Here is a 25,303-nt window from a genome sequence, read left to right as displayed (position 1 = left end):
CACTGTTCCCTTTTTGTAACCAAGTCAGCAAAAGGAAAATGACGGTTTCCTGATTTTTCTCCAGCCGTACCATCAGCAGCCTCTGTGTAATTAGCAACCCAATGAATCAGTCATTTAGCCATAAACATGACTGCTGATCTGACCGCTCGCTGAACAGGGAAGGTAAAGCTTAAGAAACAAGTCACTGGGTCTGCGCTATGGCATCAAAGCCTGTCTTGCTGTTGAGTTTCTGCTCTTCAAAGCACGCGTTTTTCAGCCAAGATATACTTGGTCGATGCCTCTTATCCCTAGGTCATTTGCAATCCAAGGTTGTTTTCAAGGAGTAAATTGGGGCAGCATGAGTTTTTGTGGGGGAGAGGTAGGCGACAAAGAGGGAAGCAGTTCTTTTTCTAGCAGAGAAATTTTCAGACCATAATTAATGTGTCTTCTCCATGCATGTATGTGCATGCACACACCCAAACATAGCTGTCTTTGATCTCTGCTGGGAGGCTAGGGAGAATACGGAGACTAGAAGATCAAACTTCTTATTAGGGACAGAGCATGGGGATAACTGCACTGCTTTCCCTTGGGCTCTGGAGAACGGCAGGCTTGGATCCACCTGGCATCGCTTGCTAGCCATGATAGGCTACAACGAGATGTGACCGCTTTAAATACACTAGCGAGGCACTGGGAGGGGAAAGTAATGCCGCTGCTGTTGTCAGGCCTGGCACCGTACACTACAATTAATGCCAAAGCCATCAGTGCTCACTTTTTGACCCCCCTGGCAGGAGCAAGAAGAGGCTCAAGTGACGCAGGAAGAGTGGCAGGTTGTTATCAAAGTGCCTGCCGCTGTCCAAAAGCTGCTTGTTATCAAGTCCTGTGATTTCTTTGTGGTTGACTTACAGCAAGCGCTGCTCGATTTGCTGAGAATCTTCCGTCAGAGTGGTACAAAGGTAAGGAGCAATTCAACTTCACGCATCGCTGGCGTGTTCGTATCAAATCAGAGTGGGGATCCAGTTAATAAGGTAAAAGGTTTCTTATAGTGGCCAGTGCCAGGTGCTTTTAAGCAGCTTTTGAATTTTGATTTCCCGTAAGGACTGGAATAAAATACCAGACATATTCTGCTGAATATTTACTTCCTGACACTTATGAATGCTGCCTTCTGGTAGCAGGTGAGATGAAAAAATGTATTTGTCTGAATTTTAAAGTCTAAGCTACAAAGCGAGCAATTTGGACTTTGGGTAAAATTTGAAGCAGAGAAAAATTCACTTTACAGAGCAAAACTCACTTTCAACCCCGGTTCCAATAAAAAGCAGAGCAACATTGTGGAAAGTCTTGTGATGGGCCTTTGCACAAGAGCAGATTGCTTAATTTTTTCCAAACATTTGAGGTGCTCATTAACATCTGAGTGGATGCTGGGGTGAATCGGCAGTAGCTTTCACAATCTTCCCTCAAATGCGACCCTGTGTTATTCCATCTGCGTTTTTAACCAAATAATTCTCTGATTGTGTTGGCTTCATTGACCAGCCCGTGAGGAAACTATTGCAGCTTTGGTATTCTCGTGGTCTAAAACCATCTACTTCTCTCTCTATGTCCACTTACACCATGATGAATCAAGAGAATAAGTGAATCGGTCCGAGCAAGTGGCTCTAAAGCGGTTTAAAAATTCCGTAATTGGAAGTGCCTAGCTTTTGTGTCTAGCATAGTAGCCTAACACATAGTTTTGCTTGAATACGTGGTTTTTGAAGGTGCATTCTTAGTCCTGTTTTGAGCATAGATCCTATCTCTGCCGTCTTCAAATGTTTTTGCGTCTCTAGTTTCACACGCTGTGTTTTTAATTTAGGCCGAGGTCTGCTTGCAACGCTCACGATGAAGACTGGCACTCTCCACGTCCAAAGCAGCTTGCTGCACGCCATCCTGTAGCTCTTCCATTGCCAACGTCTGCTGAAAAAGCTTTCTGGGTATGTTCTATAAGCGTAGCAGAAATAATAGACCGGATTCATTCTTGTTGAAGCTTTGCTAGTCTCAGAACTAAAATGAATCCTTTTTAAAATGAAGGCAAATAAATTTGTAATAAAAATTTGTAATAAAAGAACAGCTACTGGCAAAGCCTGCAAAAGGCGTAGACAAAGGGTGTGTGAGCTTTGTATTCCCAGTTTTCTCAGTGTCCTTTGGTCCCGAAACCACTTTGCTTATCTGGGCAGTCTGTTGCTGGAGCGTGGTATTGGCTCCGAGAGGCAGAGAGACGATAGGAAGAGGCAAAATCAGGTGCTTTTTTTTTTTTTTTTAATTTCTTATTAGCTTGCTTTTGTGTATGGAACTGTCAGATGTGCCCAGTAGACCCAGGACCAGTTCCTCTTTGTTTTTATGTTCTATATAAGTTAGGATGAGAGTCCCAAAACACCTGTATTTCCAGCATTGTCTCCTCTGTTAGTGGAAATTTCCTATTCCAAAACAGGCCATATGCTGGAGTGGGATGAACTAATAAGCTTCTGCCATAGCACAGCAGGGAAGAATCCTAGTGTGGCTGCAGTTACGTTGGAGCGATACTGGGTTATTTTTAATTAGCACTTTCCTCCAGGAAATAAGTGTAGTCAGAGAAATGCAAAAGATCAAGTCTTTTTTATCAGTCTTGCTTTATAACTGCCTGCACAAATTTCTACATACGTTGACATGCAGATGGCAGTGCCTAAGAGTGCTATGGTGCTAATTTCCCTGGTGTGGCATTACCCAGAGACATCAAGCTGTCAGCATTCAGATGACATAAGAAGTGAAGCACCAGAGATTTTGTTTGGCTTCTATTTGACCAGCTTTGTTCCCTGTTGTTTTTTTCCCCTCATTGCTGTCCAAAATGTGAGGCGTGCTTTCTAATGAGAAATCAATAGAGTGCAGACTCACTTTGTTAAGCTTGTGTCGCGCGTGCGAGATGACAAGAGACGCTGCAGACAGCAAAGCAGCTAAAATGTCCCCCTGGCTAATAGCTGCTTGGAAATGCTGACGCTTTTTTTCAGAGAATAGCATAGTTGATATTTCCTGATGAGAAGAGGGAATTTTGGGTGGTGCATCAACAACTTGGAGTTAATTTCAAGGCAGGCATCCTGCTTTTCTCTCTTGTCATTCTTGTGTACTGCATAAATTGCAAAGCACATCTCTCAGTCCTATGAATGCCGTATCTACACAGGTTTGGAATAACCTGTTTTCTTTGTAGGCTTTTTATGGGTAGTTGGCTAGAGGCGATATCCACTTTGTATGCTAGAGCAAGAGACGAAGCTAATAATGCAGTAGAAATCCAGAAACACTGGCATAGGGAAGGATCCTTGCTTTAAGTGTGAGGTGACTGAGCATGTGTGCTGGAAGAGCTGAATCTATTCATAGACTTGCAAATGCCTCTTGGAATGGGAAGAAGCGATCCATAGCTGCAGGAACAGGCGCGGCTCGGTTCTCTGTTGTAGTCTTGGAACTAAGGAGTCTCCTCTTCAGGCTTACAGAGTTCGGGCTTTACCTCTGATCTCTGATAGAGCCAATGGTGCCGTTCCCCTACCAGCCCTTGGCTGCTTTGTTTACAGTGCAAGTTCTCCGAGTCTGCAGGTCGCTATGCTCGTCCAGTTTCTTGCACAATAGGCACCCGTAGTTGTTATACTATACTAGCCTGTAGACACTCCCTTAATCCAAATAACAGCACACAAAGGCTGTTTACTTGGGATATGCACTGTTCCTTGGGGTATGCTTTCAGAAACCACACTGACTACAAACGTAATAAAATATGTAACAATGACCTCTCACGACAAAGTAATTGGGTGATTTATAATAAATGACCATTTAACTTGAATTTAAAAAGCGTGCCAGCTCTTGCATGCCAGAGAGAAGAGCAGAAAATAAAAGATCGCTCAGTAATTTCTGCCTCTTGTTGTAGGACTCTCACTCAGATTCAGACCCTGGGACTCCAGGTTCTGTCCTAGGAGAGGTGACCCATCTGTCATCTGGCTCGAAGTGGAGGAACTGCATTCCAGGCTGCGTAAGAAGAGAGTGTCTTTCAAGTTGAACCTCCCTCAATAATCAACATATCGGTTTGTACTGATAGAGATCGCATACTGAATTTCATTACAGAATGATGCTTACCATGGTCCTTGCAGCATGCTGTCTACTTGGCAGCTGCTTTGCATCCTGAACTTGGCTGCAGTTCAATGGTAAAAGAATTTTTAACTGTTTGTCATTGTAAAGCACTTTGGGATGAATGGTGTTACATAAATGTGAGGTTATGATTAGGCATTAATCTGTCCTGGAATAAGGAAGAATATTGAAACGTGCTTTTTCTAGTAAGTCTTATTTAATAAGAAGGGGAATCAATTTGTCACTGTCTTGCTATGACTTTCTCCTACCCCTCCAGCTAGTATTGTGCATTGCAGATAATGCATTGCAGGAAAGAAAATGGTTGACTATCGATGGCAGCATGATTACACAGGTCCCTGTGATTTAAATCAAAGTTATTCATCCTCAGTGGCTTTCGGAATTCTACTTTCAGATGTTTTCATCCAAACAAGTCTGTGACCCTGAACCTACAAGTCTGTATTACACAATATCGTGTAGCTGCAGAGCTGCTGGGAACGGGCCCGGTGCGTTGTGTGAGCGATGCCTGCCCCGTGGCAGATGCAATAGCATGGGCATTAAGGCTGCTGCAGCCATTTCAGCTGTGCGGTTAGTGCCAGGAGACTGGGGAAGTCTTGTGGAAGCACTAAAATGTAAGATTCTGCCTGGTGTTCAGTCCCTTCTGAATAAAATCAGATCTGCTTAAAGACACTAAAGTTCTTTAATTACTTGCCTTGTGTACCTTAATGAGCAGAAGAGAAGGGCCTTAGGACTCGGTTCTTGTTTTTCAGCTTTGTGCTCTGGTTTTGACTTCATTGGCTGCAGAGCAAAGATCACATAAAATTTCACGGTAAAATCCTTACCGAAATGACAACAGCTCCCCAGCTGTTCCTGTATCAGACTGACCATAGATCTATCGGGAAGTTGAATCCTGCTGATATATTCATTCTGGAAGTTATCTGTCTTAATGTTCACCATTATTATACCAAATGCCTTGTAACCCTCACCTTCCAAATGATTCACAATGGATTCCAGGGTTTTGCTGCAACATACTTACCTTGTACGTCAAAGAGTACAGAGCAAACAAAAAACCCAGAGAGACCGGAGTTTTTTAATGTCAAATGAAGCTTTGGGTGGGGTGAAGTACTTGGGAGTGTTTCTAGAAATATTGATCTGGTTTTGTGCCAGCTGTTTAGTGTTAGATATATCTATCAACCTGGTAAGTGTTTCCCCACACAGGGTGATCCTTGGAAAGTTAACCCAAAACATTAAGGCCCTGTGAGTAAGGAGCTGTGGCTTTACCACAAACTGCTTAGTCAGTTCTCTTTTTTAATTTCAGATAGAAAGAATAGAAGCAGCCCTAGACATGATTAGTTTGGTAACATTCATGACAGCTGGGGCAATAGATGATGTTTGTTTACTTGGCATAGAATACCTACTTCTTTATTGTAAAAAAAAAAAAGGGGGGGGGACTGAACTTACTTAAGAGTTGGCTCATTTTTTATTTCAAGCTGATGCCTGGCTGAGATGAACTAGCTCAAACAGGCCTATGTAATTAAAGGAGTTCATAGTAGAACTTCCAGTTCTATGTGTACAAACAGATAGGGAGCAAAACCAGCGTTATTGACTTGATGTGAAGAAATTACAGTCCTCTACTTCTCTGTGGGAGAATAGCTCTACAGCCAGCTCTGCCACCGGCACAGAGTTGACTCGGAATTGTGAAGCTTATAAATGGCAAGTGTTGAACTTGCAACAAAGCAGAAATATATTATGGGAATTTTATTTCAACTATTGTGCTACTTACACGAAAACAATCAGATGTATTTTTAGCTCATGAATTCTGTTGGAAAAATCTTTGTGTGAGATGTCACCTTGCCAGCTTAATACTGTACTCACAACATGATCAAATTGAAAACTGAACAGAAAACTGGCAAAAAAGGGGATTTTGTGTTATAGAAGAGTTAACTGACTAAACACCTTTAAGACTGAGAAACTGTCAGGTTTGTCAACCTAAAAAGGAGGTGACTTTTTTGGGGGTCTCTAAAACAAAGTCATAGTAGTAAGAACCTAATTATTCAACTAGTTAGTACAAGTTCAAGATGCTATTTCATTGTTTTGATTATCTGATATCTTTACACATCCATATTTATTACAACCCAGAAGACTATGTAGTCCAAACCTTTTATTTAATGAGCAGACATAACACAGGAAATCAAAACAAGACATACACGTACACACACGTAAATATATATACACCAATATACATTTAAACAATGCAGAAGAGGTAGTACCATTAATTAAGAAATATATAACGTGCAGTAAAAATACTAAGACAATTCAGATCTGCCTTCATTGCACCTCTTCCAAGTATCACAAGAGACTATAGAACGATTTATTCAGCATCAATCCAAATTTAGAAGTGTACTCTGTTCTCTTATATGATTGTACCCTGAATTTTCTAAAGGTGATCCTTCAGGTGACTAGCTGAAGGGGACAGCATTTCATTTATAAGTTAAATACTATGGCTGTAACAACTCAGATAATGAGCTCTGAATCCATTACTACTTACAGGAACCAGATTGTCTGTACGCTTCAGGATGTAAGGTTAGGTATGAGCACCAAATATTTAACCTGATCTCTTTCCCCCCCCTCTAAAACAGACCCAATCGGATGACTGAGTTCTGTTTTGGAGGGATGCCTATCCTATAAGTGGAAAAAAAATAACACATAGAACTGGATGGATTTTATTGTTGACCCTAATAAAAACTCCAGTGTAGTACTGAAGTTATATTAGACATTAAATAACTTCAGTATTAAGGTTTTATCAGGGGAAAAAAAAAACCCCAACCCAAAAAAAACCCCTCAATCTCTACAGAAACATGATCCTAAAAGTACTGAAAGATGAAGATGGGGAGACTCCATAAGACAGCTCCCCAGTCCGCATTCAGGAGCATCCTAGCATGCCTCAGATGCCCAGAGAACAAGCTGCTAAAAGCAGGAGAGCCAGATCGTAGAGCCAAAGCTCCAATACTTTAAGCCACTTACTCAGCAACTCTGTATACTCAGAATAGAAGCTCTGGGCAATGGTCCGTGCGACCACAAAAGCAGAGCTCTTTCAGAACTTCGTCAACCAGACTGACTATTTCTTAAGATTTTTAAGCTGTACTTACAGCAACTGAAAGACTTTGCTCTGTGAATACTGTTTTAGGAAAGAAGAAAAAAAAATACAGTTAAGAAGGATTATCAACTGTCGAGACTTAAATGTAAAAAACAAACCAGACCTAGACGTCAGTTTTGGTAAAAAACAGTAAAAAACAAAACAGACCTTGCATGTGCATTTGCAGATCTAACCAAGGCATGTTCTCTAGTCAGAAGATACACGCTAGGCAGACTCAAGAGTCTAAGGAAGGCTACAGGGAAAGAGGAAGATGATACCTTCCTTTTTTAGGATTGTTTTCCAGATTTCCTGGTTTCCTCTATTGTTTAAGCTCTGATGGGCCAGCAGGAAAAAAAAAAATCCAAACCAAACAGCAATGCAACGAATCTAGGGAAGATACTGTAGTATATTGTAGACAACATTTATCTGATATACTCTTCCTCAGAGATGCAGGACATATCTTCATCTGTGCTTTCCTCCAAATCTGGCAAGTTGCCCCAGAGCAATACATTCACACCTGGTGGGAAGGAGGTAAGAAGACAAAGGAGAGGGAAAAAAAAAAGTACTTTTGGATTGTGACCTTATTTTTAAGTTGCACAACGGTCTATTTTCAGAGAAAATAACTACTCTAATCATTGCAAAACCTGTTAAGTCACGTTCATGATAAATATATCTAGACTATTTCCTATTTTTCTTCCAAAGTGATCTTGTAAGTGTTGTTGTTTACAGCATAGTTCAAAGAGTAAGTCCCTGCCCACAGATGTATTTATATAGCTAATTCATGTAGCTATCGATAATCCCCTCATGGCTGATTTATTTTTAAATGCATTGATCTGAAACACAGGTGACACTGAAAGATTTAGACAAGAAGTTACTCCCATCTGCAAGGAGGAGAAATGATTTGTCAGAATGCTATGCATTCCTGAGGACTGAAGGCAAATTATGCTAGACACTTGGCATCCAACCACCACCTAGCTGAAGAAACCAGCTAGCAGGAGCTGTAGCTGCAGCTTGAGCTAATGAGGACTCAGTTATACAGGGTCAAAGTGACAACATGACTCACCCCAAAAGAGTGCCCGTTGGACAGCTGCCTAATAGCACAGTAAAGCTATACATACTGCTATAAATAGCAGCTGGTGGCTGTGTTTATACTAGTTATAATATTGCTTGAGAAAATCCTGACTTCTGTCCACAAAAGGGGTAGGTTAAGTTTTCTGATGAAGATAAATTTCCACTTAGACATTTTCATGTGCAAAGTAGCTACAACTACCTCCCCCAAAGTAGTTTGCTAGATTAGCAATACAGTAACGCTTGCCTTATGCCTCCATATGTTACACTCCCTCCATATGCTTTAACTATATTGAGATGCCTCATTAGGAGGACTTAGAATTCAAGAGTTTAGGGAAGAGAAGGAAACATATGTGTTCCTTACCAGAAGGGTCTAGTCTGTTGATGCCAAAGACCGCTTGGCTATGAAACATCCAGAAGTGGCCATTATTACAGGACAGCAGGCAAGGTTTGCAGGGAGAAATCACATGATAACCGACAATGTTACCACTAGAAAGACAAGTGAAATAATGAGCAACACAAACGCCTGATGAAAAGATAGATGTTGTTGGCTTTTCCAGCTCAAACTAATGTTAAATAGCCACGGTACCAGACTATTATGTAATGCTCCTATTTTGATAAAGTTAAGTGAACATAGTTAAACAAGCATCTTAAATATTTAGGGAACATCTGTCAGGATTTACAGAATATCTAAGTTTTAGATCTTTGGCATGGAGAACCATTTAGTAACTTAAATTGTGTAATCCAGATTAGTTTACATACCAACAAATGGTGCTGTATCTTTTTTTTGTTTGTTTTTTGGAAGGCCCATGATTCCATTGGAATCAATGTAGAAGTTCATCGCGCACATAAAATCCATCTGACCAGAAGCACTGTGCGTGGGAGAGTATCAGTAGTAGGAGTAATGAGACTGAGAATATCAAAGCCTTATCTGCTCTCCTAGGTTGAAACCTAGAACAATCATTTTTCTACTTTCTCAGTCATGTGCTCCAGTGAGAGATTTGTGTTTCTCTACTTCTGTCTCAAAAATAAAATACTGTGTTCCTGTCGCAACCCCCCCACTGTTTAAATCTGAACAAGGTAAAAGTCTTGATAATGAAGCTGAAAGGATCGTCTCAAATAACCGCGAGCTATTTGAGAGTTGTTGTTTTTACTCTTAAATATCAGGCATTAATAAAGAGGATAAAAGAACTCCAAGAACTTTAGTGACAGCATGTTCCATCTGCTAGCAACAACTAGATCTGCCAAGAGGATGTTCTATTAATTAGAATATGAGTAACTACTTCTTACTGCGGCCTTATTCACACAATTATCTCAGTGTTGAAGCAGACATTTAATCAGGCAGGTGGCATGCAAGCTTTCCCGTATACTCAGACTACTGACAAGGTTGTCACACTTCCACTTGGGACTTGCACAGAAATAGACTGGCAGCCATGCCCAGAAGTCGTGGGCTGAGTTTCTATCAAGCAGCATTAAATTTGAAATAGAGTATGCAATCTGTTCATTCATCCCTTAACTCTTGCACTGCAGTAGTCTGCAGTGAGAAGGTTAAGCAGCATTGCGGCGTGCTTGAGGAGGTGTTAGCGTCGTTGAATGGCGTTCTTACCACTTTAAACACGCGATGTTCTTCAGTTTGCATTTGCAGATCTCAGTAAAATAGCAACTTCCGATGAAATCAACAGTACTAGATGGGAAGAAAGTAAAAATACAGAAGTTTAGATGTGGCGATGATCACAACTGTAACGTTTTGATAATACAGGTCTGAAGTTACAACAAAGTGACTGTAGTCTTGCGGGTTTTTTTTTAAACTTTCCCAAGACCGCACAATTCCATTTCCTGTCAGCTACCAGCCATACTCATATGGAAACAAAAAGAGACCCATGTGACACTACACGAATGTATCTTAAGTCCTCTCAGATTAGACGGGGAAGCACTGCTTCTCTTAGTACTCACGAACGCTCGCGTGCTGCTGGCTGCGTGGCGCTGCCGGTCAGAAATCTGATTATTTGCCCTGGTTCCTGGCAAATCTCAGCTAAGACTACAGAACAATAGCTTAAAGGCTAGGACGTTTAAAACCAAACCTTTGATTTCTTATCTCCTTTTTAACCCATACTTACTTATTACCATGTTGTTTTGCAATCTCATTTCCTTAGTATTCAAATACTGTTATGGGAAAGCAACACGCAACCAACTCGGAGCAGAGCTGTTCCGGAACCAGCACAAGATCAGGTTTGTTCTGTTTACAGATATTTATTTCAAATTCTAATCTTTGCTTAAGGAAGGAGCTGGAGGAACTCCCTGTGGCTTCCTAGGCCTACGTCTTCCTAGCGAATAGATTAAACTACACTTGTGGTTTGCTGGATGAGGGACAGCCTTGCTCTCGCCGTGGCTTCCCCAGGGCTGAGGGAGAGCCAGGTGGAACTGGAAATGGAAGATCGGGTTCAGTCCTCCGCTTCGGGACCGTTTTCCTGGTGACAGCCGGCTGAGGGATCCTCCGGGAGCCGGCGGGATCGCAGCGGGGGAGGCCGCGGCCCCGAGGCTGACAGGCCGCAACGCCCGGCCCGGCCGCGCGGGGCCTCGGGGCTGTCGCCGTGCCCCGCCGGAGGGACCCCGCGGCCTGCGGGGACCAGCCGCCCCCCCGAGGCCCGGCGCTTACCCCGAGGGCGGGATGTCGGTGGAGTAGAGGTCGATGTCGGTGTCCGCCAGCAGCACGGCCTTCATCCCCCGCGAGCTCAGCACCTGCTGGCAGAAGCGGCAGCACAGCACGGCCACGCACCGGTCCTCGAAGGTGCAGCTGCTGGCCGACATGGCGGGGGCCACCGCCGCGCCGGGCCCCGCCGCCGCCGCTCCCCGCCGTGCCGTGCCGTGCCGTGCCGTGCCGTGCCGTGCCGTGCCGTGCCGTGCCGTGCCGTGCCGTGCCGTGCCGTCCGCCGCCAACGGCCACGCTCCCACCTGTCAGTTTGAATTCCCGACCTCAGTCTCCCATTGGGCGCCGGAGGCCCCGCCCCCGATCTGATTAGTGGAGATCAGCGGCGGGGCCCACCCTCTCCCTGCTGGCCGTTGGAGGAGACGGGTGGCACCACCCCTACCGCCTGGGTATTGGCGGAGGGGCACGCCCTACCTTGCTCCCATTGGTCCAGCCGGCAGCCTCTTTGCATGACTCGTCCCGCCCCTGAGCAGTCCTTGGGGCGGAGGCTACTGCGGTCCGCCGGGCCCCGCCCACCCCGTCCTGGCGGGGCGGTGCTACGGGTGCCAAGCGGCGGGAAGGGGGGCGGGCCCAGCTGAGAGATGGAGCTGTCTGGTTGGTCGAGGCGCCCGTCGCTCCTACACAGCGTTCTCCGCCGATTGGACGGTCCGCGCGGCGGGGCGGGGCGGCGGCAGGCCGGTGAGGGGGGACCGGGTGGCGGGCGCCAGCGGCCGGAGGACGCCCGGCTGCGGGAGGCGGGGAGGCGGCTCCGCAGCGCCCAGGTAATCGCCCCGCCCGGCCGCCGGGCCCCCTCCCCTCCCCTGGCAGCCCGCCGGGGGGCCGCGAGCTGCCCCCGCCGCCTCCCCTCAGCCTCCCCTCAGCGCGGCCCTGAGGCGGGGCGCGGGGCCGCGTCCCTCAGCCCCGGCCCCCCCCGGGACACCCCCACGCTTCCTCTCCCCGCCGCCCTCATTGTTCTTCCCGGGCGGGATGCGGATCCGGCGGGTGCCGTGTTTATTTATTCCTTCCTCCCGTACGCGCATCTTCTGCGGGGGCTGCCCGCCCGCCGGGCTGCAGCCTCGCCCCCTCCCATCCCCGAAAAAAGGGGGAAAAAATAATAATTAAAAAAAAAAAAGACGGGAGAAAAGTTGTGTCCCGCCGTCCCCCTGCGGGCAGGGTCCCGTCTGCCTCGCACATGCCGGGTGAGCCGCCCCGGCCGCGGGCCGGCTCTGACCCCTGCCCCGGCGAGGGGCCGCGGGGCCGCCGGAAAACCCAAAATAACCAGAAAAAAACCCCAAACCCCAGCCCGGAGCTGCCGAAGGAAAAGCTGCGGACGGAGCCGCTCCGGCGGGGACGGGTCTGGGGTGTCGGGGAGCTGCCGGGCTCGTCCTCCGGCTCCCGCCGCTGGCGTGATGAGGGCTGGGGTGCAGTTTTCCAGCGGAGGATGCTGCAGCTTGGCCAGGCTCTGCCTGTTCGTCCCCCCGCATTGCTGCTCATTTGGAGAAGCGCTTTCTCTCTGCGCAGGCTGGTTCCCCTCCCTCCCCTCGCTCCCCTGGGGACCCCGCTTGCCAAATGAGCCCCTGCTCCCCCCTTGGGGCTGGCTGCCGTGTAGGCGTTTTCCCTTGGTTACCTGGCCGGTCTGCATTTCTAACCTCATGCTGCTGCTTAAAGGACAATTTGCAATGTCAGGGCAGCTTTTCTTTCGATCGCAAATTTTGGCTGCGCATCTTGTGACTGCTGGCTGCAAGCTGTAATTTTCTAAATATATATATTTTTTTCTTTTTTTTTTTTTTGCATTTGCAGGCAAGCAAACCAAAGAAAACGGCTTCTTGTCCTCCGTTTCTCCTCTCATTTGGGATTTGATTTGCATCATCTCTGAGCACATTAAAAAAAAAAAAAAAAGAAAAGGCAAACCAAACCCACACAAAACATGTTGTGCGGAAGGACTTCCACTCCCTGGCTGTGCTATTAACGTTAGCAATCAGGAAGAGCCTTTGGGGGCTGCAGGATCTCGCTAGTCTGATGCTGCTGCTAAAGGTTTTGGTGCAGGGAGACAAAACTGCTGCCTCTTCCATCCACTGATCTCTCAACATCTGCATTTTGCTGCTGCTGTGCTCCGTCTCATACCTTCTCTCCATGGACTGATTTTTTTTTTTTTTTCCTTTTTGTGGGGGGGAGGACAAGCGGAAAATCAAGGCATTGCATTGAGAGGAGCGAAATTGCATTTATATCTTGTGTTCTGGTGGATCTGTGTTGAGGTTAATCTTTTTGGAAAAGAAAACATGACGTCGCCAGCAAAATTCAAAAAGGATAAGGAGATCATAGCTGAATATGACACTCAAGTTAAAGGTAGGAATGGTTTTATTTTCATCTCTTTTGCTCTTGCAGTCCTGACTTGCAATTGTAGGAGTTTGCAGTAGATGTTTGGGTGGGGAAGGGAGAAATCATTTGCAGATTGCCTGGAATTTGCAGGGCTTTTTCATAATACAATGCTGGATCGGGTTTGCAATGCTTTTTCTCGTTCCCATGGGTAGGTTCCTACTATGGTATTGCTGTTTTAAGGTATCATGGTAAGGGCTTTTTTATGGAATATAACAAATCTTTTGAGTTCTGAGAGATCCATATTTTTCTGTCTGCTGTTCTAAAATATGGCTTTGCATTTGAAATGTGAGAGCCAGTTAATTGCTTTTTAATCCTCCTCCTATCATGGGAATCTTTTAAAAATCTGTGTAGTGTCAGAAGAGCATATTTCCACTGGTAGTAACAGGGACTGTGCTGAGGGTCCCTGTAAAGCTGTTTGTGCTAGAAAGTTCCATTATTCAGGATTTTGCTCTTGGTGAGTCCATAATATTACTGCCTGGTTTTTCTTACTGTGCTCTTGAGTGTAACACCTTAAGGTTGCAGTGTGTGTGTATAGACACATATATATGCATACATATATAAATGAATAAAACTAATGCATCGGTGTTATTCCCATCATCATAAGGAAGGCAATAAAGAGTCGGAGGCATATTTGCAATGATCGTGCAAGAGTTCTGCAGAATTCAGTTGGCTGGGTTTCAAGCTATCATGTGCCCTAGGTAAAAAAAAAAAAAAAGGATGGTGAAATGTCTACTTAGCTTCTTTCTTATTTTTGCAAAGTTTTCAAGATAATGCTTATTTAAAAAAATAATTATGGTTTGTGTATGGCGTGATATATCGCTGTTAGGAAGTTATGAAATTTAGTGATTTGTCTAATCGGTTAAAACTTGCTTGGTATGCTCATAGCATGCAGGAAAGATGGCCTTCGGGCAGGGTTGATTGAGTTAAATCAATGCGATTTAAAAAAATGTGATTTAAATCTGAGTAGGAAACCTAGATTAAAACTGACAATTAAAATATTGTTTTGCAATTATGTACTTAGTTATTTTTCCTACTGGGGGGGCTGCTCACTGGTTGCAAATCATTAAAACGTGTTGTCCTACAAGATGCCTGTCCTACACTGACCCTAGTACTCTGTACCTAGACGTAGTTTTGACATTTATGTTTAAAATGCTCATCTGAGCAAATATAAACCTGGGTAGGAGTTTATTTTAATTTTTAATTTTTTTTTTTTTAATTTTCAGGTTCTTAAAGTTAGAAATGGAGAAGAGTGTGTTTCTTTTTTACTGTTTTAGTTTCCATTCCTGTTTTCTATCTGTCTTTGGAAATGGGAATTGAAGGCAGTGTAAAATTAGAGGCTTATATGTTCTTTCATTATTTACCCCATCAAAATGTTTGTGATAGATACAAGCTTGTAGTCACAATATTTGTGAATTGGATGCAATAATAAGAAACAAGGCTTTAGAATTAGTAAAGCGCATCTTCTCACCTCTCAGTTTTTTCATGCATTAGAAAAGAAATCTTTCCCTTCCTTTTCAAAAAAGAGACCAACCAGACGGGTAAAATGGAAATGAGCCTTGCCTGTGTGCAGAGACCATTACTGCCAAAATTCAGTTCATCTCTGAAGGTGGTTGTGCAGAGACCTGTCAATTCAGCCTGTAAATGTGGTCCCAAAAGTGAATTGTTGTCAGGGCATATCGACATTTGTGCCTTTTGCCTTATAAAACGTTCCTATCTTCAATATGGGAGGTTAAGAAGAGCGGAACTGTGTAAATAGATCACGAGGAGCTGGGAGAAGAGGGTTTCCTTCCTGAATTAGTGGCGAGGGCAGCGATGAGTTTGTCTCGGGATACTCATCCCTCTCGCAGTTCAGCTCTCCCTGCGCAGGGACTCCTCGAGGCGCACGCCTGCCGTGGGGGATTGCAGGGAGGTTAAGGTCAGTTGTGTGATGCTGGGGCAGCCTTGCGTTGGACACCTAGAAACAACCCCAGAAGTGGCTAATGGAAGGTGCTAATCCATCTCTTTCTCTTCCTTTGAGAGGGAGGTGTAGATGGGCCAAACAGCTCAAAAATACACACGACCGTACGGTAACAATCATCTCCCCCATCACCTCATTTGTTTCAAAGTACAGCAGGGAGCTTCCCTTCTTCACCTGGCTTCAACCCTTCATGAGCTGCTTTGACAATGGGGATCGTCGTTCCTCTACTTTTAGGTACCAGGTTTGGGGGGAGACTTTGAAGTTATAAGCTCTTCTTAAAATTTCATGAAACTTGCTTTGCATCTCATAGATGCCTTGGTTCTGAGTTGGATAGTGATTTGGCTCTACAGGAAAACTCATGAGTGGTAGGACCTCTTGCCTCTCTAATTCCAGAGATGTGCTGGTCTCTCTACCACAGCGGGAAGATGAGATGGTGCTAGACACACTTAAATCCAAAAGTGTGGTGCTGCCTAGTCATTAAACATATCATGGTCCTTACATAAAAAATTTTAGCATCCTGATCAAATTCTGACTTTACCTGCAGGAATGGCATAGAAATGGTGTTAACTCTGCTTATGGGGTGTTATGAGGTATCTTTCCTCTTGTGTTGTGAAATGACACCATGAAGCAGTCGCTGTGGGAGTGAGATGAATCAGGTGTTGGTGTGCTACATAGATCATAAGGTGTCATCTGTTCCTCAGATGAGGTCTCTGATATTTTTCACTACCATTTAGAAACTTACTACATTTTTTGCTACACCGTTCTGGCTGTGCGTTGGAAACCGTGTTTAGAGGCTTCATTTAAAACCATTAATCCACAAACATGTACTTAAGCACTTTAAATTAGTAATGCCAGAATGATTGAGCTTTGTTAAAAATTTAATACTCTTCAGTTGTTAATCAAAAACTATTGAAAGAATAGTATGGTTTATGGTTAATAGATCATTGTTATGGGAAATTTTTGGTTTTCTGTTGCTGAATGAACTTGGTAATTTTTCTTGTAAAAGGTGTGTAGGGGCGACAAGGTGTTGATGAGTGAAACTTTTTGTTCTCCCATGGCTGTGAGCTATAGGTATTTGTTGTCTTCTTCCAACAGCCGGTTCTTTGCTTCTTTTGGATTGAAGTTAGCTCTTCCCGTGGTTGTGCATGCAGCTAATGGCAGGGGAGATCAACGTTAGGATGAAATGAGTTTCTGAAGATGAAGGCAATTCACCTCTTACACATCAGACTTACTGTGCAGTGGTCAGGGGACATGGAGGGAGCAATGTGTTTCTTCCCCGATTACTTGTGCAGCGTGGCTGAGGACAAGCTTTGCAGTCTGTAGGTACTGGTGCAGTGCATCCATCCTTGGAGGTTGCTGGAACCAGACTTGGTCTGCCCTTACAGCTGACCACTGGAGGTTGGGCTGGATGACCTCCTGAGCTCCCTCCCAACCTGAATTGTCCAATGATCCTGTGGTCTCTAGTATCTGGAGGTTCAATTACGAACTCGCTGTCTTCTGCAGAAGTGAATTAACCTGCAGAGGTGTCCAGACAGGGTGGCTACCCTCAACCACTGCATTGACCTTGAGTCTTTTGCCTTTAGATGATGCAAGCAAAGTCTGCCTCGTGTTTGGTTGCATGGCTGTGCTATCTGCACCCGAATGTTTCACACTGTTGGCGAGGGGAAGAGAGGTTGCCAGTATTAGTGGGTTCTTCTTGCAAGACTTGTTGAGAGTGCTTCTCTCTTTGAGGAAACTTTGAAATGGCTGCGTGTCATGCGGTAGGAATTCTCCTGACAAGATGACATGGGGTCAGCAGGGGAGGGAAGTGCTGCTTTGATATGTTTCTGTACCATGTGCTCACAAAGATTATGAGTTCTGTGAAGCTGGAAAGTGAGATTCCATGGTCTCCATATGGAGCCTTTGATATCTCAAGCTCATCCCCTTGTCTGGATTGTCTCTCCCAATTCCTTTGTGCAAGTTGCGGTAAAGCGGAGATAATTAATTTATGCTGTGCAGTGTGTTCCATGTGAGATTTGGACGCTGCCTATCTATGCCCGACCAAGGACTGTCAGACTGGTTTTGGTTTAATGTATTAAATTGGAGTGTACATTTGCTGAGGAAAGAAAAGCCAGTGATTTATCTCTTAATTCTTCTTTTCTTTCTCCTCATGTCCCACGAGAGCCTTATATTTAATTAGTTTGTATAAAGCTTCAGTAAATAGCTTCATGGTTTGGGCTCCAGAAATTTAATACTGAAATTTTTTTACACAGCGAGGGTTCGTAAGCCACTTCTGTCCTTGAGTAGTCTCTAGCAAAGGTTAAAATGCCTCTCTTGCAGATCTTGCAGCACAGTCCAAAAAGCACTAGGAATATGAAAAATAGATGAGGTAATTTATAGCAGGAGCGAGCACAGCACAGAGGTGGCTGCGTGGTTATTTAGCTGAGTCTGTCTTGAATGAAGAGAAGATGCCTGATACGAAGAACTTCAGGCAAGCCTCCCAGCTGCCATCAGATTCAGGCTACTGTAATGTCTAAAACTTTCTTTTTAATCTCCCCAAAATTGGTGATAAATTTCACATAAGTCCCTCTTTTTTTTTCTCTGGGTTGAATGGCTGATTGTGGTCTTTTGCCTTAAATACCGCTTAAAAATGCCTTAAATGCTGCATACAAACCTCGTTTGCGTGCTACATCTTCTAAGCACCTTGAGCAATGGTCAGCAGTTTAATACTGGTAAACTCTTAGGAGTGGTACAGACCTTCTCTGTGCCAAAGATGACAAAAGTAGCCATGACTGGGTCAGCAGCTGCAATTTTGGGGATAGGAAGTGTGATACTTTGGTGGTGACTTGAAACAAAATCGGGATTTCTCTCAACTGTCAAAAGTTTTCTTGTTAACACTGGACGTGCAGCGCTTGTCTAGAAAGCAGCTATTTGTAGAACTATCTTTTGATTTTTAGACCAATCCATTGAAATCACTGTAACTTATTTTGTTGCTAAACTTGTGCAGCTGGGGATTTGCAGTACTGTTGATGTTACGTGTGTGTGGTGATTTCTCTTTTGTGTCTGCCTTCTGTTCAGGTCACCAAGTTGGTCACTGCACGCAGTTGCTCTGTTTGCAGGTACTAGCACCGCGCGTGTGCGCTTTGGAGAGTTAGGGCTGAGCTCTTGGCCTCTTCTTTGGCAACACCCATTTAATACACCGTGTAAATAGACTTTTCAGCCACGCACCCCGGTGTGGTGGAGTGGAATAGTTTTGAATTTTGAGATTTGAATTTGTATATATTGGATTACCATTTACATTGAACATGTAAAACTACCTTTTAAGGGGTTTTTACAGTTAATCATTACTCTGTGCGTGTAAGTGATTCCATTTGTTTGCAACAATGACTTGCTCCAAACTCCAGCTATGGAATTGCTGCAAGATCATCTGGTTTTCTGCAGTTCTTGATAGTGCTAATCCCTTGAGTTTTGGAGCTGGATTGGGCCAACGAAGCAGCCTACTGCCAGAAAGGGGGAAGGGGCTGTTGGGAGCCTGGTTTGATGTTACAGCAATAGTTTGTATTTCTTTTTGTCCTATGTACAGTTCCTACTAATGGATTGTTAATGAGGACGGGAAGAGGTGAAAGAATGCAGAGTCTTTCTTCTCTCCTTTCCATCTCCAAAATCCCTCCGTTGCAGATTCATCACGTGCCACAAGGCTAGAGCCCAAAGCTGACCAAAAGACCTCAGTCCACTTAAATGTTGCAGTTTCTTCCAAAAGCAGCAGGAATTGCCAGTGTAACTCAGTAGGGTTTCTATAAAAAGTTTACTAGTGATAGCCAGTTTTCCCTAACTCCCAACTAAGGGAGCCCCACGACATTTTTCCTTAGCTCTGAATGATTTCCTTTCGTGGTAAGGGTACACATTAGTATCTTTTCCTTTTTCTGTTAGTTAAAAGGCTTGACTTTTCTTTTTTTTGTTTTTAATGCTTACTAATTTTTGCCCATTTTGGGGATTTACTTGGAAGAACCTATTTGGCTGGTCAACTTTTTCAGCTGTCTTTATGAAGAGTGAAAAATCTAAACCTTTGTTGAGATGGAAAGTATGTTTAAACACATGTTCTTTTGAATAGCTTTCGCTATGCCATGCACAGTTGATATTCATTACTTATGACTTTATTTAGTTCATTTTTGTATGACTTTTGCAGACTTCATGCTTTCTTTTTGAGAATTTCTACAACATCATGGGAGTCCTGCTCTCTGAATATTGGCAACGTTTTGTAGGCAATGGAAGCAAATAGAGAGTTACGGTTTGATTTGCTGAGGGATAAAAAAGTATGGGAGGAAATAGGAGAAAGGGTCTTGACTTCACAGTAATTCCATCATTAGAGACCATTCTTCATGTCTACTTTCTCCTTTTCTTCCAAAATAGCAATATTACAAAAGACAAAACAGGACCTTCTTTTTGTGAAATCTCTCGGTAGTGGTCAGTGAAACTCTTGGTGTGAGTGTTTAAAGTCAGAAAACACATTTGGATATAGAGTAACTGTGTCAAGGAAGCTCAGCTGGTAATTTTTTCATTTTTGCAGTAGATGCTGCAAATGCATTTGAACCATTTCAATTTTTTTTTTTTTTTTTTTTTTTTGCCATCAAAGTAACTATTTACTGTTGTTTAAAGCTTCTGACCCAGTCATTTTGCTTTGAGTTGGTATGGTGAGAGTTAATCGTTGCTTGGAAAAAAAGTAAGGGGCTGGGAATTAGGAAAAAAAAAAAATCACTTCCTCTGCAATTCTGAATGTAAAAGGACCATGTGTTTACAAGACCCAGAGTTACTTGGGAGTGCTGCTTGCATCTGAAGCAGCGTGGGCATGAGTTCGGATGGCAGTGGACAGGCGGCGTGGCGAGGATGCATGCGTTGGGAGAAACAAGCCCAGCGTTTGCTGTTCTTTAACCAAGCAAGGCAGCAGAAATGGAAGCAAGTATAAATGTAAATGTGAGCTGTGCCTGGGTGTAAATCTCAGCTGATATGCCTGGCGCAGCCGTGCGGTTTAATCTGGTGTGCACCCTTTTGTATGCTGCAGCATGCTGCGCAGAATAGCGCGGTAAATCTTTGGCATATACAAGCAGCGAATTCTCCAAACATTCATAGGGTTCCCCCTTCTCCTTTAATGAGTGCTTTTTCGCCAGCATTTTCTCTCAAGGTGTTGCTAAATGTGGTGCAAAAATTCTTAGGTCTTAAGTGTTTTCAGCATGCTGCAGAAACAACTTTTGCTTCACATTTATTTCTGTGAAATCAGCTGAATTAGGCCCAGGGAGCTGCCTTATCCTTATGTGGCACATAAGCAGCTCCTGGCTTTTTGACTCTTGAGAGGGAGCCAAATAAACAGATTAACTCTAAACCAAGAGTGGATTTTAATCTACAGTCGCGAAGTGCTGCGGCAGGGTGATTTGGTCAGTCCTACTAATTTTGAAGTTGGTTTTTTTTATTGTAGGACTTTCCAGGAAGAGCCTTTTGGCTTCCCTTCTTTTAATTAGGGAAGGGTTTTTGGCTTGTTTTTGTACTGCTGTCATTGGACAACGGTTTTCATGCAGCGAGTAAGCCATGAAGCTATGCAATTTATAGATGGGGAGTGCTTGCAAATTGAATCTGCCTAAAATAACGACAGTTGTTGCCTGGGAATTAGTCCCTGACTCTTTCTTTGGACAGCAGTCCGGTCCCACGGCGGGGGCATGCTCTGATGGTCCCACGAGGAAGGGGGGTTTGTTCCCGACAGACCTGTAGCTGCCAGGATTGCTAAACTGCTCGCCCTGAACCAGTGGATCGATTGTTTGCTAACCAAAGATCCTAAGCTTCAGTCAATCGAAACGGTTCTGTGTCCTTGGTGGGTTTTCGTAAGGCAAACTGTACAGGGTAATGAATGTGTTTTTCTTGCTGTAGCTTTTTATTTGTTACCTGAAAAGGGAGAGGGTGATTAGCAGCACAAACTAGTGCTTATTCTACAAACGGGATTATTTAGAAAGATATTTTTCTATTTTCTTTGGGTTTTAGCCGCTGCATGGCATGCCCATGGCATGAGGGAAGGCTGAAAAGCTGCATTTGTTTGGCTGCTGGTCACATCATCATTGATCCCTACAGTAAAGGAGAGTACAGGGCTTTAAGCTATTGTTATAACATGTGAAGGTTTTTTTCCCCCCTTGCATTTGCAGCTTGAGATTTGGTAATGATGGATGGGGTGCCGTTCTGTTTCTCATTTCTTGCCTCCCAATTTCCCATCCATCCTGTTCGGCCGCTTCTAGAAATAGTGAGGATGGTGCTGCAGATAATGTGGTGAATGCCGATGTTTTAATCACCAGGCCGTTCAGTGTTGTTTAGAGTGTGTCTGGATATTGCAATAATAAAATACGGTACTGTCTGCTGCTGATGGAGGCTTAGTGGTGAGAAATCTTAAGGGGAAACCCAGTTTGTGGTAGTAAGTCCTTCACAACTCTTTGTTGGTTTAGTGATCTGAATGAAATGAGGTAGGGATTGTCATTTCCTGGTGTCAACCATTATATTTAGGCATTAATTGATCCCTTCATTCCCCGTCTCAGCAGGGAGGGAGTGATCCATGCAGGGTGGGAGGAAACCAAGTTGATGGACAATTTCAAGGAACTTTCTGGGCCGTGGCATGTTACGTATGATTATGCCTTTATTTGGGGAATATTTAAGATGCTTGTTGGATGAGGTTTAAATATAGTGGGATAAATTCCTCTTGTGTCTTTGAGGATGCTCCTACTCATTAGCACTTAATTTGTGAAGTTAGGTGTTATGGTAAATTCCACAAAATCCTTTTCTTTATGCAGGTTAACACTGGGGCAGTGCTCTTGCTATTCTACTGCTAAGAGTACCTGGTATCCAAAACACATTTTATGTGACGTTCTTGCTTTTAGGAAGAAAAAAAAAAAAGAGGCATTATTAACATATTTCATTAGCACTGCTTGCTATTAAAATATGAAGAAATTTTATATAGGGACAGGATTATGGGTCCAGGAAACTTCCACTCAGCTACCAGATGTCGTTACTCAACTTGGGCAGTACTGTGGCAACCCCAGGCAGGTGGGAGCTGCTGTGTGCTCACTGGTGTACGGCAATTCTCTGTTCTCCATCCCAGTTCATCTGGGGAGGGCTGTCTTAAGTGTTTCACTTGGAAATCACAACTATGACAAGTTAACTTCTCCTAAGGCTATTGATGGCACTACAGATAACCATCCAGGCAGTTCTGATCAGTGAACGGTAATGAAGCTTTCTAGAAAACTGATGCTCTTCCACCTTCTTGGAAACCCACAGCAGTATCCACAGCCTTTAAAGCAGAATTTGGACACGCAGCACAAAGGCAAGGCAGTGTGAAGTTTGCTAAGATGCTGACGTGCCTGCCCTCTGAAAGGGTTGCTTTCCTGACCAGAGCATTTGGCAAATCCACGGACAGGGTTCTTTTATTTATTTATTTTAATTTTTTGTCATCAGTAGATGTAAATTCATGTAAGATGTAAGTTCTATGGACCATAAAGCAGGTATATTACAGGTGTGTTTTGAAGAGTCCTGTCTGATGAACGTGAAGTGCTTTGAAAGCTCAGGTCAGAAAACATGTAAATAAGAAGCAGCCATTATTACTGTGAAAAAAAAATTGTTTCCATTTTTGTTAATATATGCAGTGGATATATTAATGAATGATAATGACAAACCATAGCATACGAAGTGTTTCATGGACTATAGAAGTACAGAGGTCTGAGCAGGCCCGTGGAGGTTCTTCCCCTGTGTTCGATAACCAGTTATTCAGAAATTTAATAAATTAATATCTCTGTGAAGTGGTTTTGGAAAGGAGCCTGGTTTTGCTTTGGTCTTTTTAATGAAAGGAACTCTTCTTAACTTTTCTGTGTTCTCTCCATCTGTTGAAGAAGGAAGCCTGCTTCATCCTATTTACCCTTTAAAAAAACCAATGGGTAAGCCACCAGTATTTCTGCTGCATAGCGGGCTGCTTGCACCCCTCTGTGTCCCAGCTCAACGGGGCGGGCTCCAGTGCTGCAGAAAGATGCTGAAATATGAACAAAAGACTTTGCCAGTAAACGACTCAAAAGTGTGCAGCTGGAAAAGGGAGGGGGAAAGGGTTTCTGTGCTGTATAGAGGGAGGAACAAATGCAACGCTACAAAGGTCACAGGATACAGTAATGATGTTTGGATGGAAACTTAACTTGCTATGAATGAAACTACGCTCTTGTGTTTTCCCCCTGGAGCTGAATGTCTAAAAACGCTGGATACTTCTTGTTCTGTTTCTTTTTTTTCCTTTTCTTTTTTTGGTTCTTGTGAGCTTCCACGAGTTGTGCTACAGAAAGGAAAAAATGGAAAAAGAGAGGACGGACAGCATCCACACGCATGCTAGGAGAGGCTTAAATACTCTAATCTTTATTGGGTTTATCAGAGCTGTGACGTTATTAGTTTCTGGTTAATCTACTACAATTGTTTGCAAGTCAAAGTTTTGTCTATGCTAAACAAATGTGTAAGGTTTCTTAGCAGGGAACTTACTACATTACCAAAGATGTCAGCACTGCTGACCCGGGTTGTTGGATAAACTCAGAACTTGGGCTTAGCACCCCTTGGAGCTGACTCTTGAGTGTTGACTTATTTCCTGTGTGGCGTGAAGTCTTGTTACTGATTGCTAAATTGCCTTTTCTCCCTCCATGTGCTCTTATCCCGTCCAGATTGTCTGTATTTTCTCTGAGGTTGGTTTGATCTCTTATCAATCCATATATTGTTGTTACCTGCTATTATGATTAATTTCTGCCTGTAATGATAAATTACTTTACCCAAAAGTGTAAGAGAAATCCTTTTATTTAGCCCAGTTGTTTAATGCCAAACACATTCACATGCATTGCCTTCACACTTAAGGAATTAATCTTTACTTAGGCTTTGAATCAAATTATTTCCCTCATCCCCATCAGAATGAACTTGACAGAGAGTGGCTATAAAGGGCTCCTTGCATCCATTAATTTCCACCTTTCACTCTTTCTCTCCAGAAATCTTGGCTAAAAATTCCCCCCCCAACATGCCCTTGGAGGTTCAGGTACTAGGTTCGTTTCAAATTTAAAACAAGGGAACACATTCTGGCACTGGCCTCTCTGGAAAATCCCTGTAGGTAGAGTCTTGAAAGCAGCGAGAGCTGTTGCCAGCAAATGAGAGAGTTTTTTGTTTTGGTTTGGTTTCGTTTTGGGTTTTTGTTTTTGTTTGGCTTTATTCTGAAACTTCAAGTTACTTTCTGGTTAACGTACTCGTAACAGTTGGTCATTCTTGCTGTGATTTATAAATTTGCTTGACTGTTAGTGAGTAATTTCTAGCTTGAGCTTAAGGAGCACCCATGGCAGGAGTATTACAGTGCTACAGGAGAAGGCTCCGTCAGTATTTTGGGAAGGAGCTTGCGATCGCCAGACCAACACGTACGGAGTGGACGACCATGTTGGTTTGCTGCTGCTGGAGGTTTCTCCGGAAAGCAGCATCTGTAGCTTGTGAAGTTCTATAATAAATACTTGCTGTAAGTTGAAGGATCAGCTATAATTTTCTCTGTACTCTGTTGCCTTTTCCAGCTCACTCGCATCGTTTCGGTGGTTTTATGATTAGGCTTCATGAAATAGTTCTCATTCATGCCCCACCCTCTACCAAACCCAGAGCAGCATGGCCAGCTGCTATGGTTGGGATGAAAGTGCTGCTAATTTGCTGTTACCTTTAGTTTAAGGATTCTGGATCTTGTGAAAGGTTTGCTGTTGTCCTTGCTGTAAGAAGTTATTTATATGTTGACTATTTAAACACATTTATCAGTTCTAAAAGATCGTTGCCTCTTCTTTCAAGAAGGAGGTTGCTTTGAGACCTTACATGGAAAGGTGCATGCAGAGGATGACAGCTGCATGTATCTGTAGGAAAGAGTAAATTGATTTTTTTTTTTTTTTTTTTTTTTTGAAAGCAATCAGTATTCAGCCAGGCCTGCCTGGGCTGTCTGTTGTGGAGA

General features: G+C 43.6%; 2 protein-coding genes across 6 annotated transcripts in view; one reads left to right on the top strand and one right to left on the bottom strand.

Moving 5' to 3' along the window:
- Positions 1 to 7,389: 7,389 nt before the first annotated feature.
- On the bottom strand, positions 7,390 to 11,141 carry FAM72A (family with sequence similarity 72 member A). Its single transcript, XM_075521546.1, has 4 exons — positions 10,947 to 11,141; positions 9,897 to 9,974; positions 8,655 to 8,779; positions 7,390 to 7,739 (listed from the first exon to the last, which is right to left on the bottom strand). Exons 1-4 carry the CDS (start codon positions 11,096 to 11,098, stop codon positions 7,645 to 7,647), a joined length of 450 nt encoding a protein of 149 aa, XP_075377661.1. The 5' UTR covers positions 11,099 to 11,141; the 3' UTR covers positions 7,390 to 7,644.
- A 532-nt stretch (positions 11,142 to 11,673) lies between these two features.
- The window catches only part of SRGAP2 (SLIT-ROBO Rho GTPase activating protein 2), a 112,133-nt gene continuing 98,503 nt past the window's right edge, over positions 11,674 to 25,303 (top strand). For 3 of the 5 annotated variants that reach the window (XM_075522028.1, XM_075522025.1, XM_075522029.1), the window contains exons 1-2: positions 11,674 to 11,758; positions 12,777 to 13,322. In XM_075522028.1, coding sequence (XP_075378143.1) covers positions 13,256 to 13,322 — 67 coding nt within the window. In that variant the 5' untranslated portion in view covers positions 11,674 to 11,758; positions 12,777 to 13,255. Of the gene's footprint in view, positions 11,759 to 11,849; positions 11,979 to 12,071; positions 12,176 to 12,776; positions 13,323 to 25,303 lie in introns of those variants that run through there. The other 2 variants (XM_075522026.1, XM_075522027.1) reach the window with 2 other exon arrangements.

This window comes from Mycteria americana, chromosome 20, assembly GCF_035582795.1.
Source record: "Mycteria americana isolate JAX WOST 10 ecotype Jacksonville Zoo and Gardens chromosome 20, USCA_MyAme_1.0, whole genome shotgun sequence".
NCBI classification, from domain to species: domain Eukaryota; kingdom Metazoa; phylum Chordata; class Aves; order Ciconiiformes; family Ciconiidae; genus Mycteria; species Mycteria americana.
This window is presented reverse-complemented; position numbering and strand designations above follow the sequence as displayed.

Coding starts and splice junctions, on each gene's coding strand:
- FAM72A (XM_075521546.1), bottom strand. CDS start 11,098: ATGTCGGCCAGCAGCTGCACCTTCGAGGACCGGTGCGTGGCCGTGCTG. Junction 8,780..9,896: donor AACATCGCGTGTTTAAAGTG/GTAAGAACGCCA, acceptor TTGTCTTTCTAG/TGGTAACATTGTCGGTTATC. Junction 7,740..8,654: donor CAACAGACTAGACCCTTCTG/GTAAGGAACACA, acceptor CCTTCCCACCAG/GTGTGAATGTATTGCTCTGG.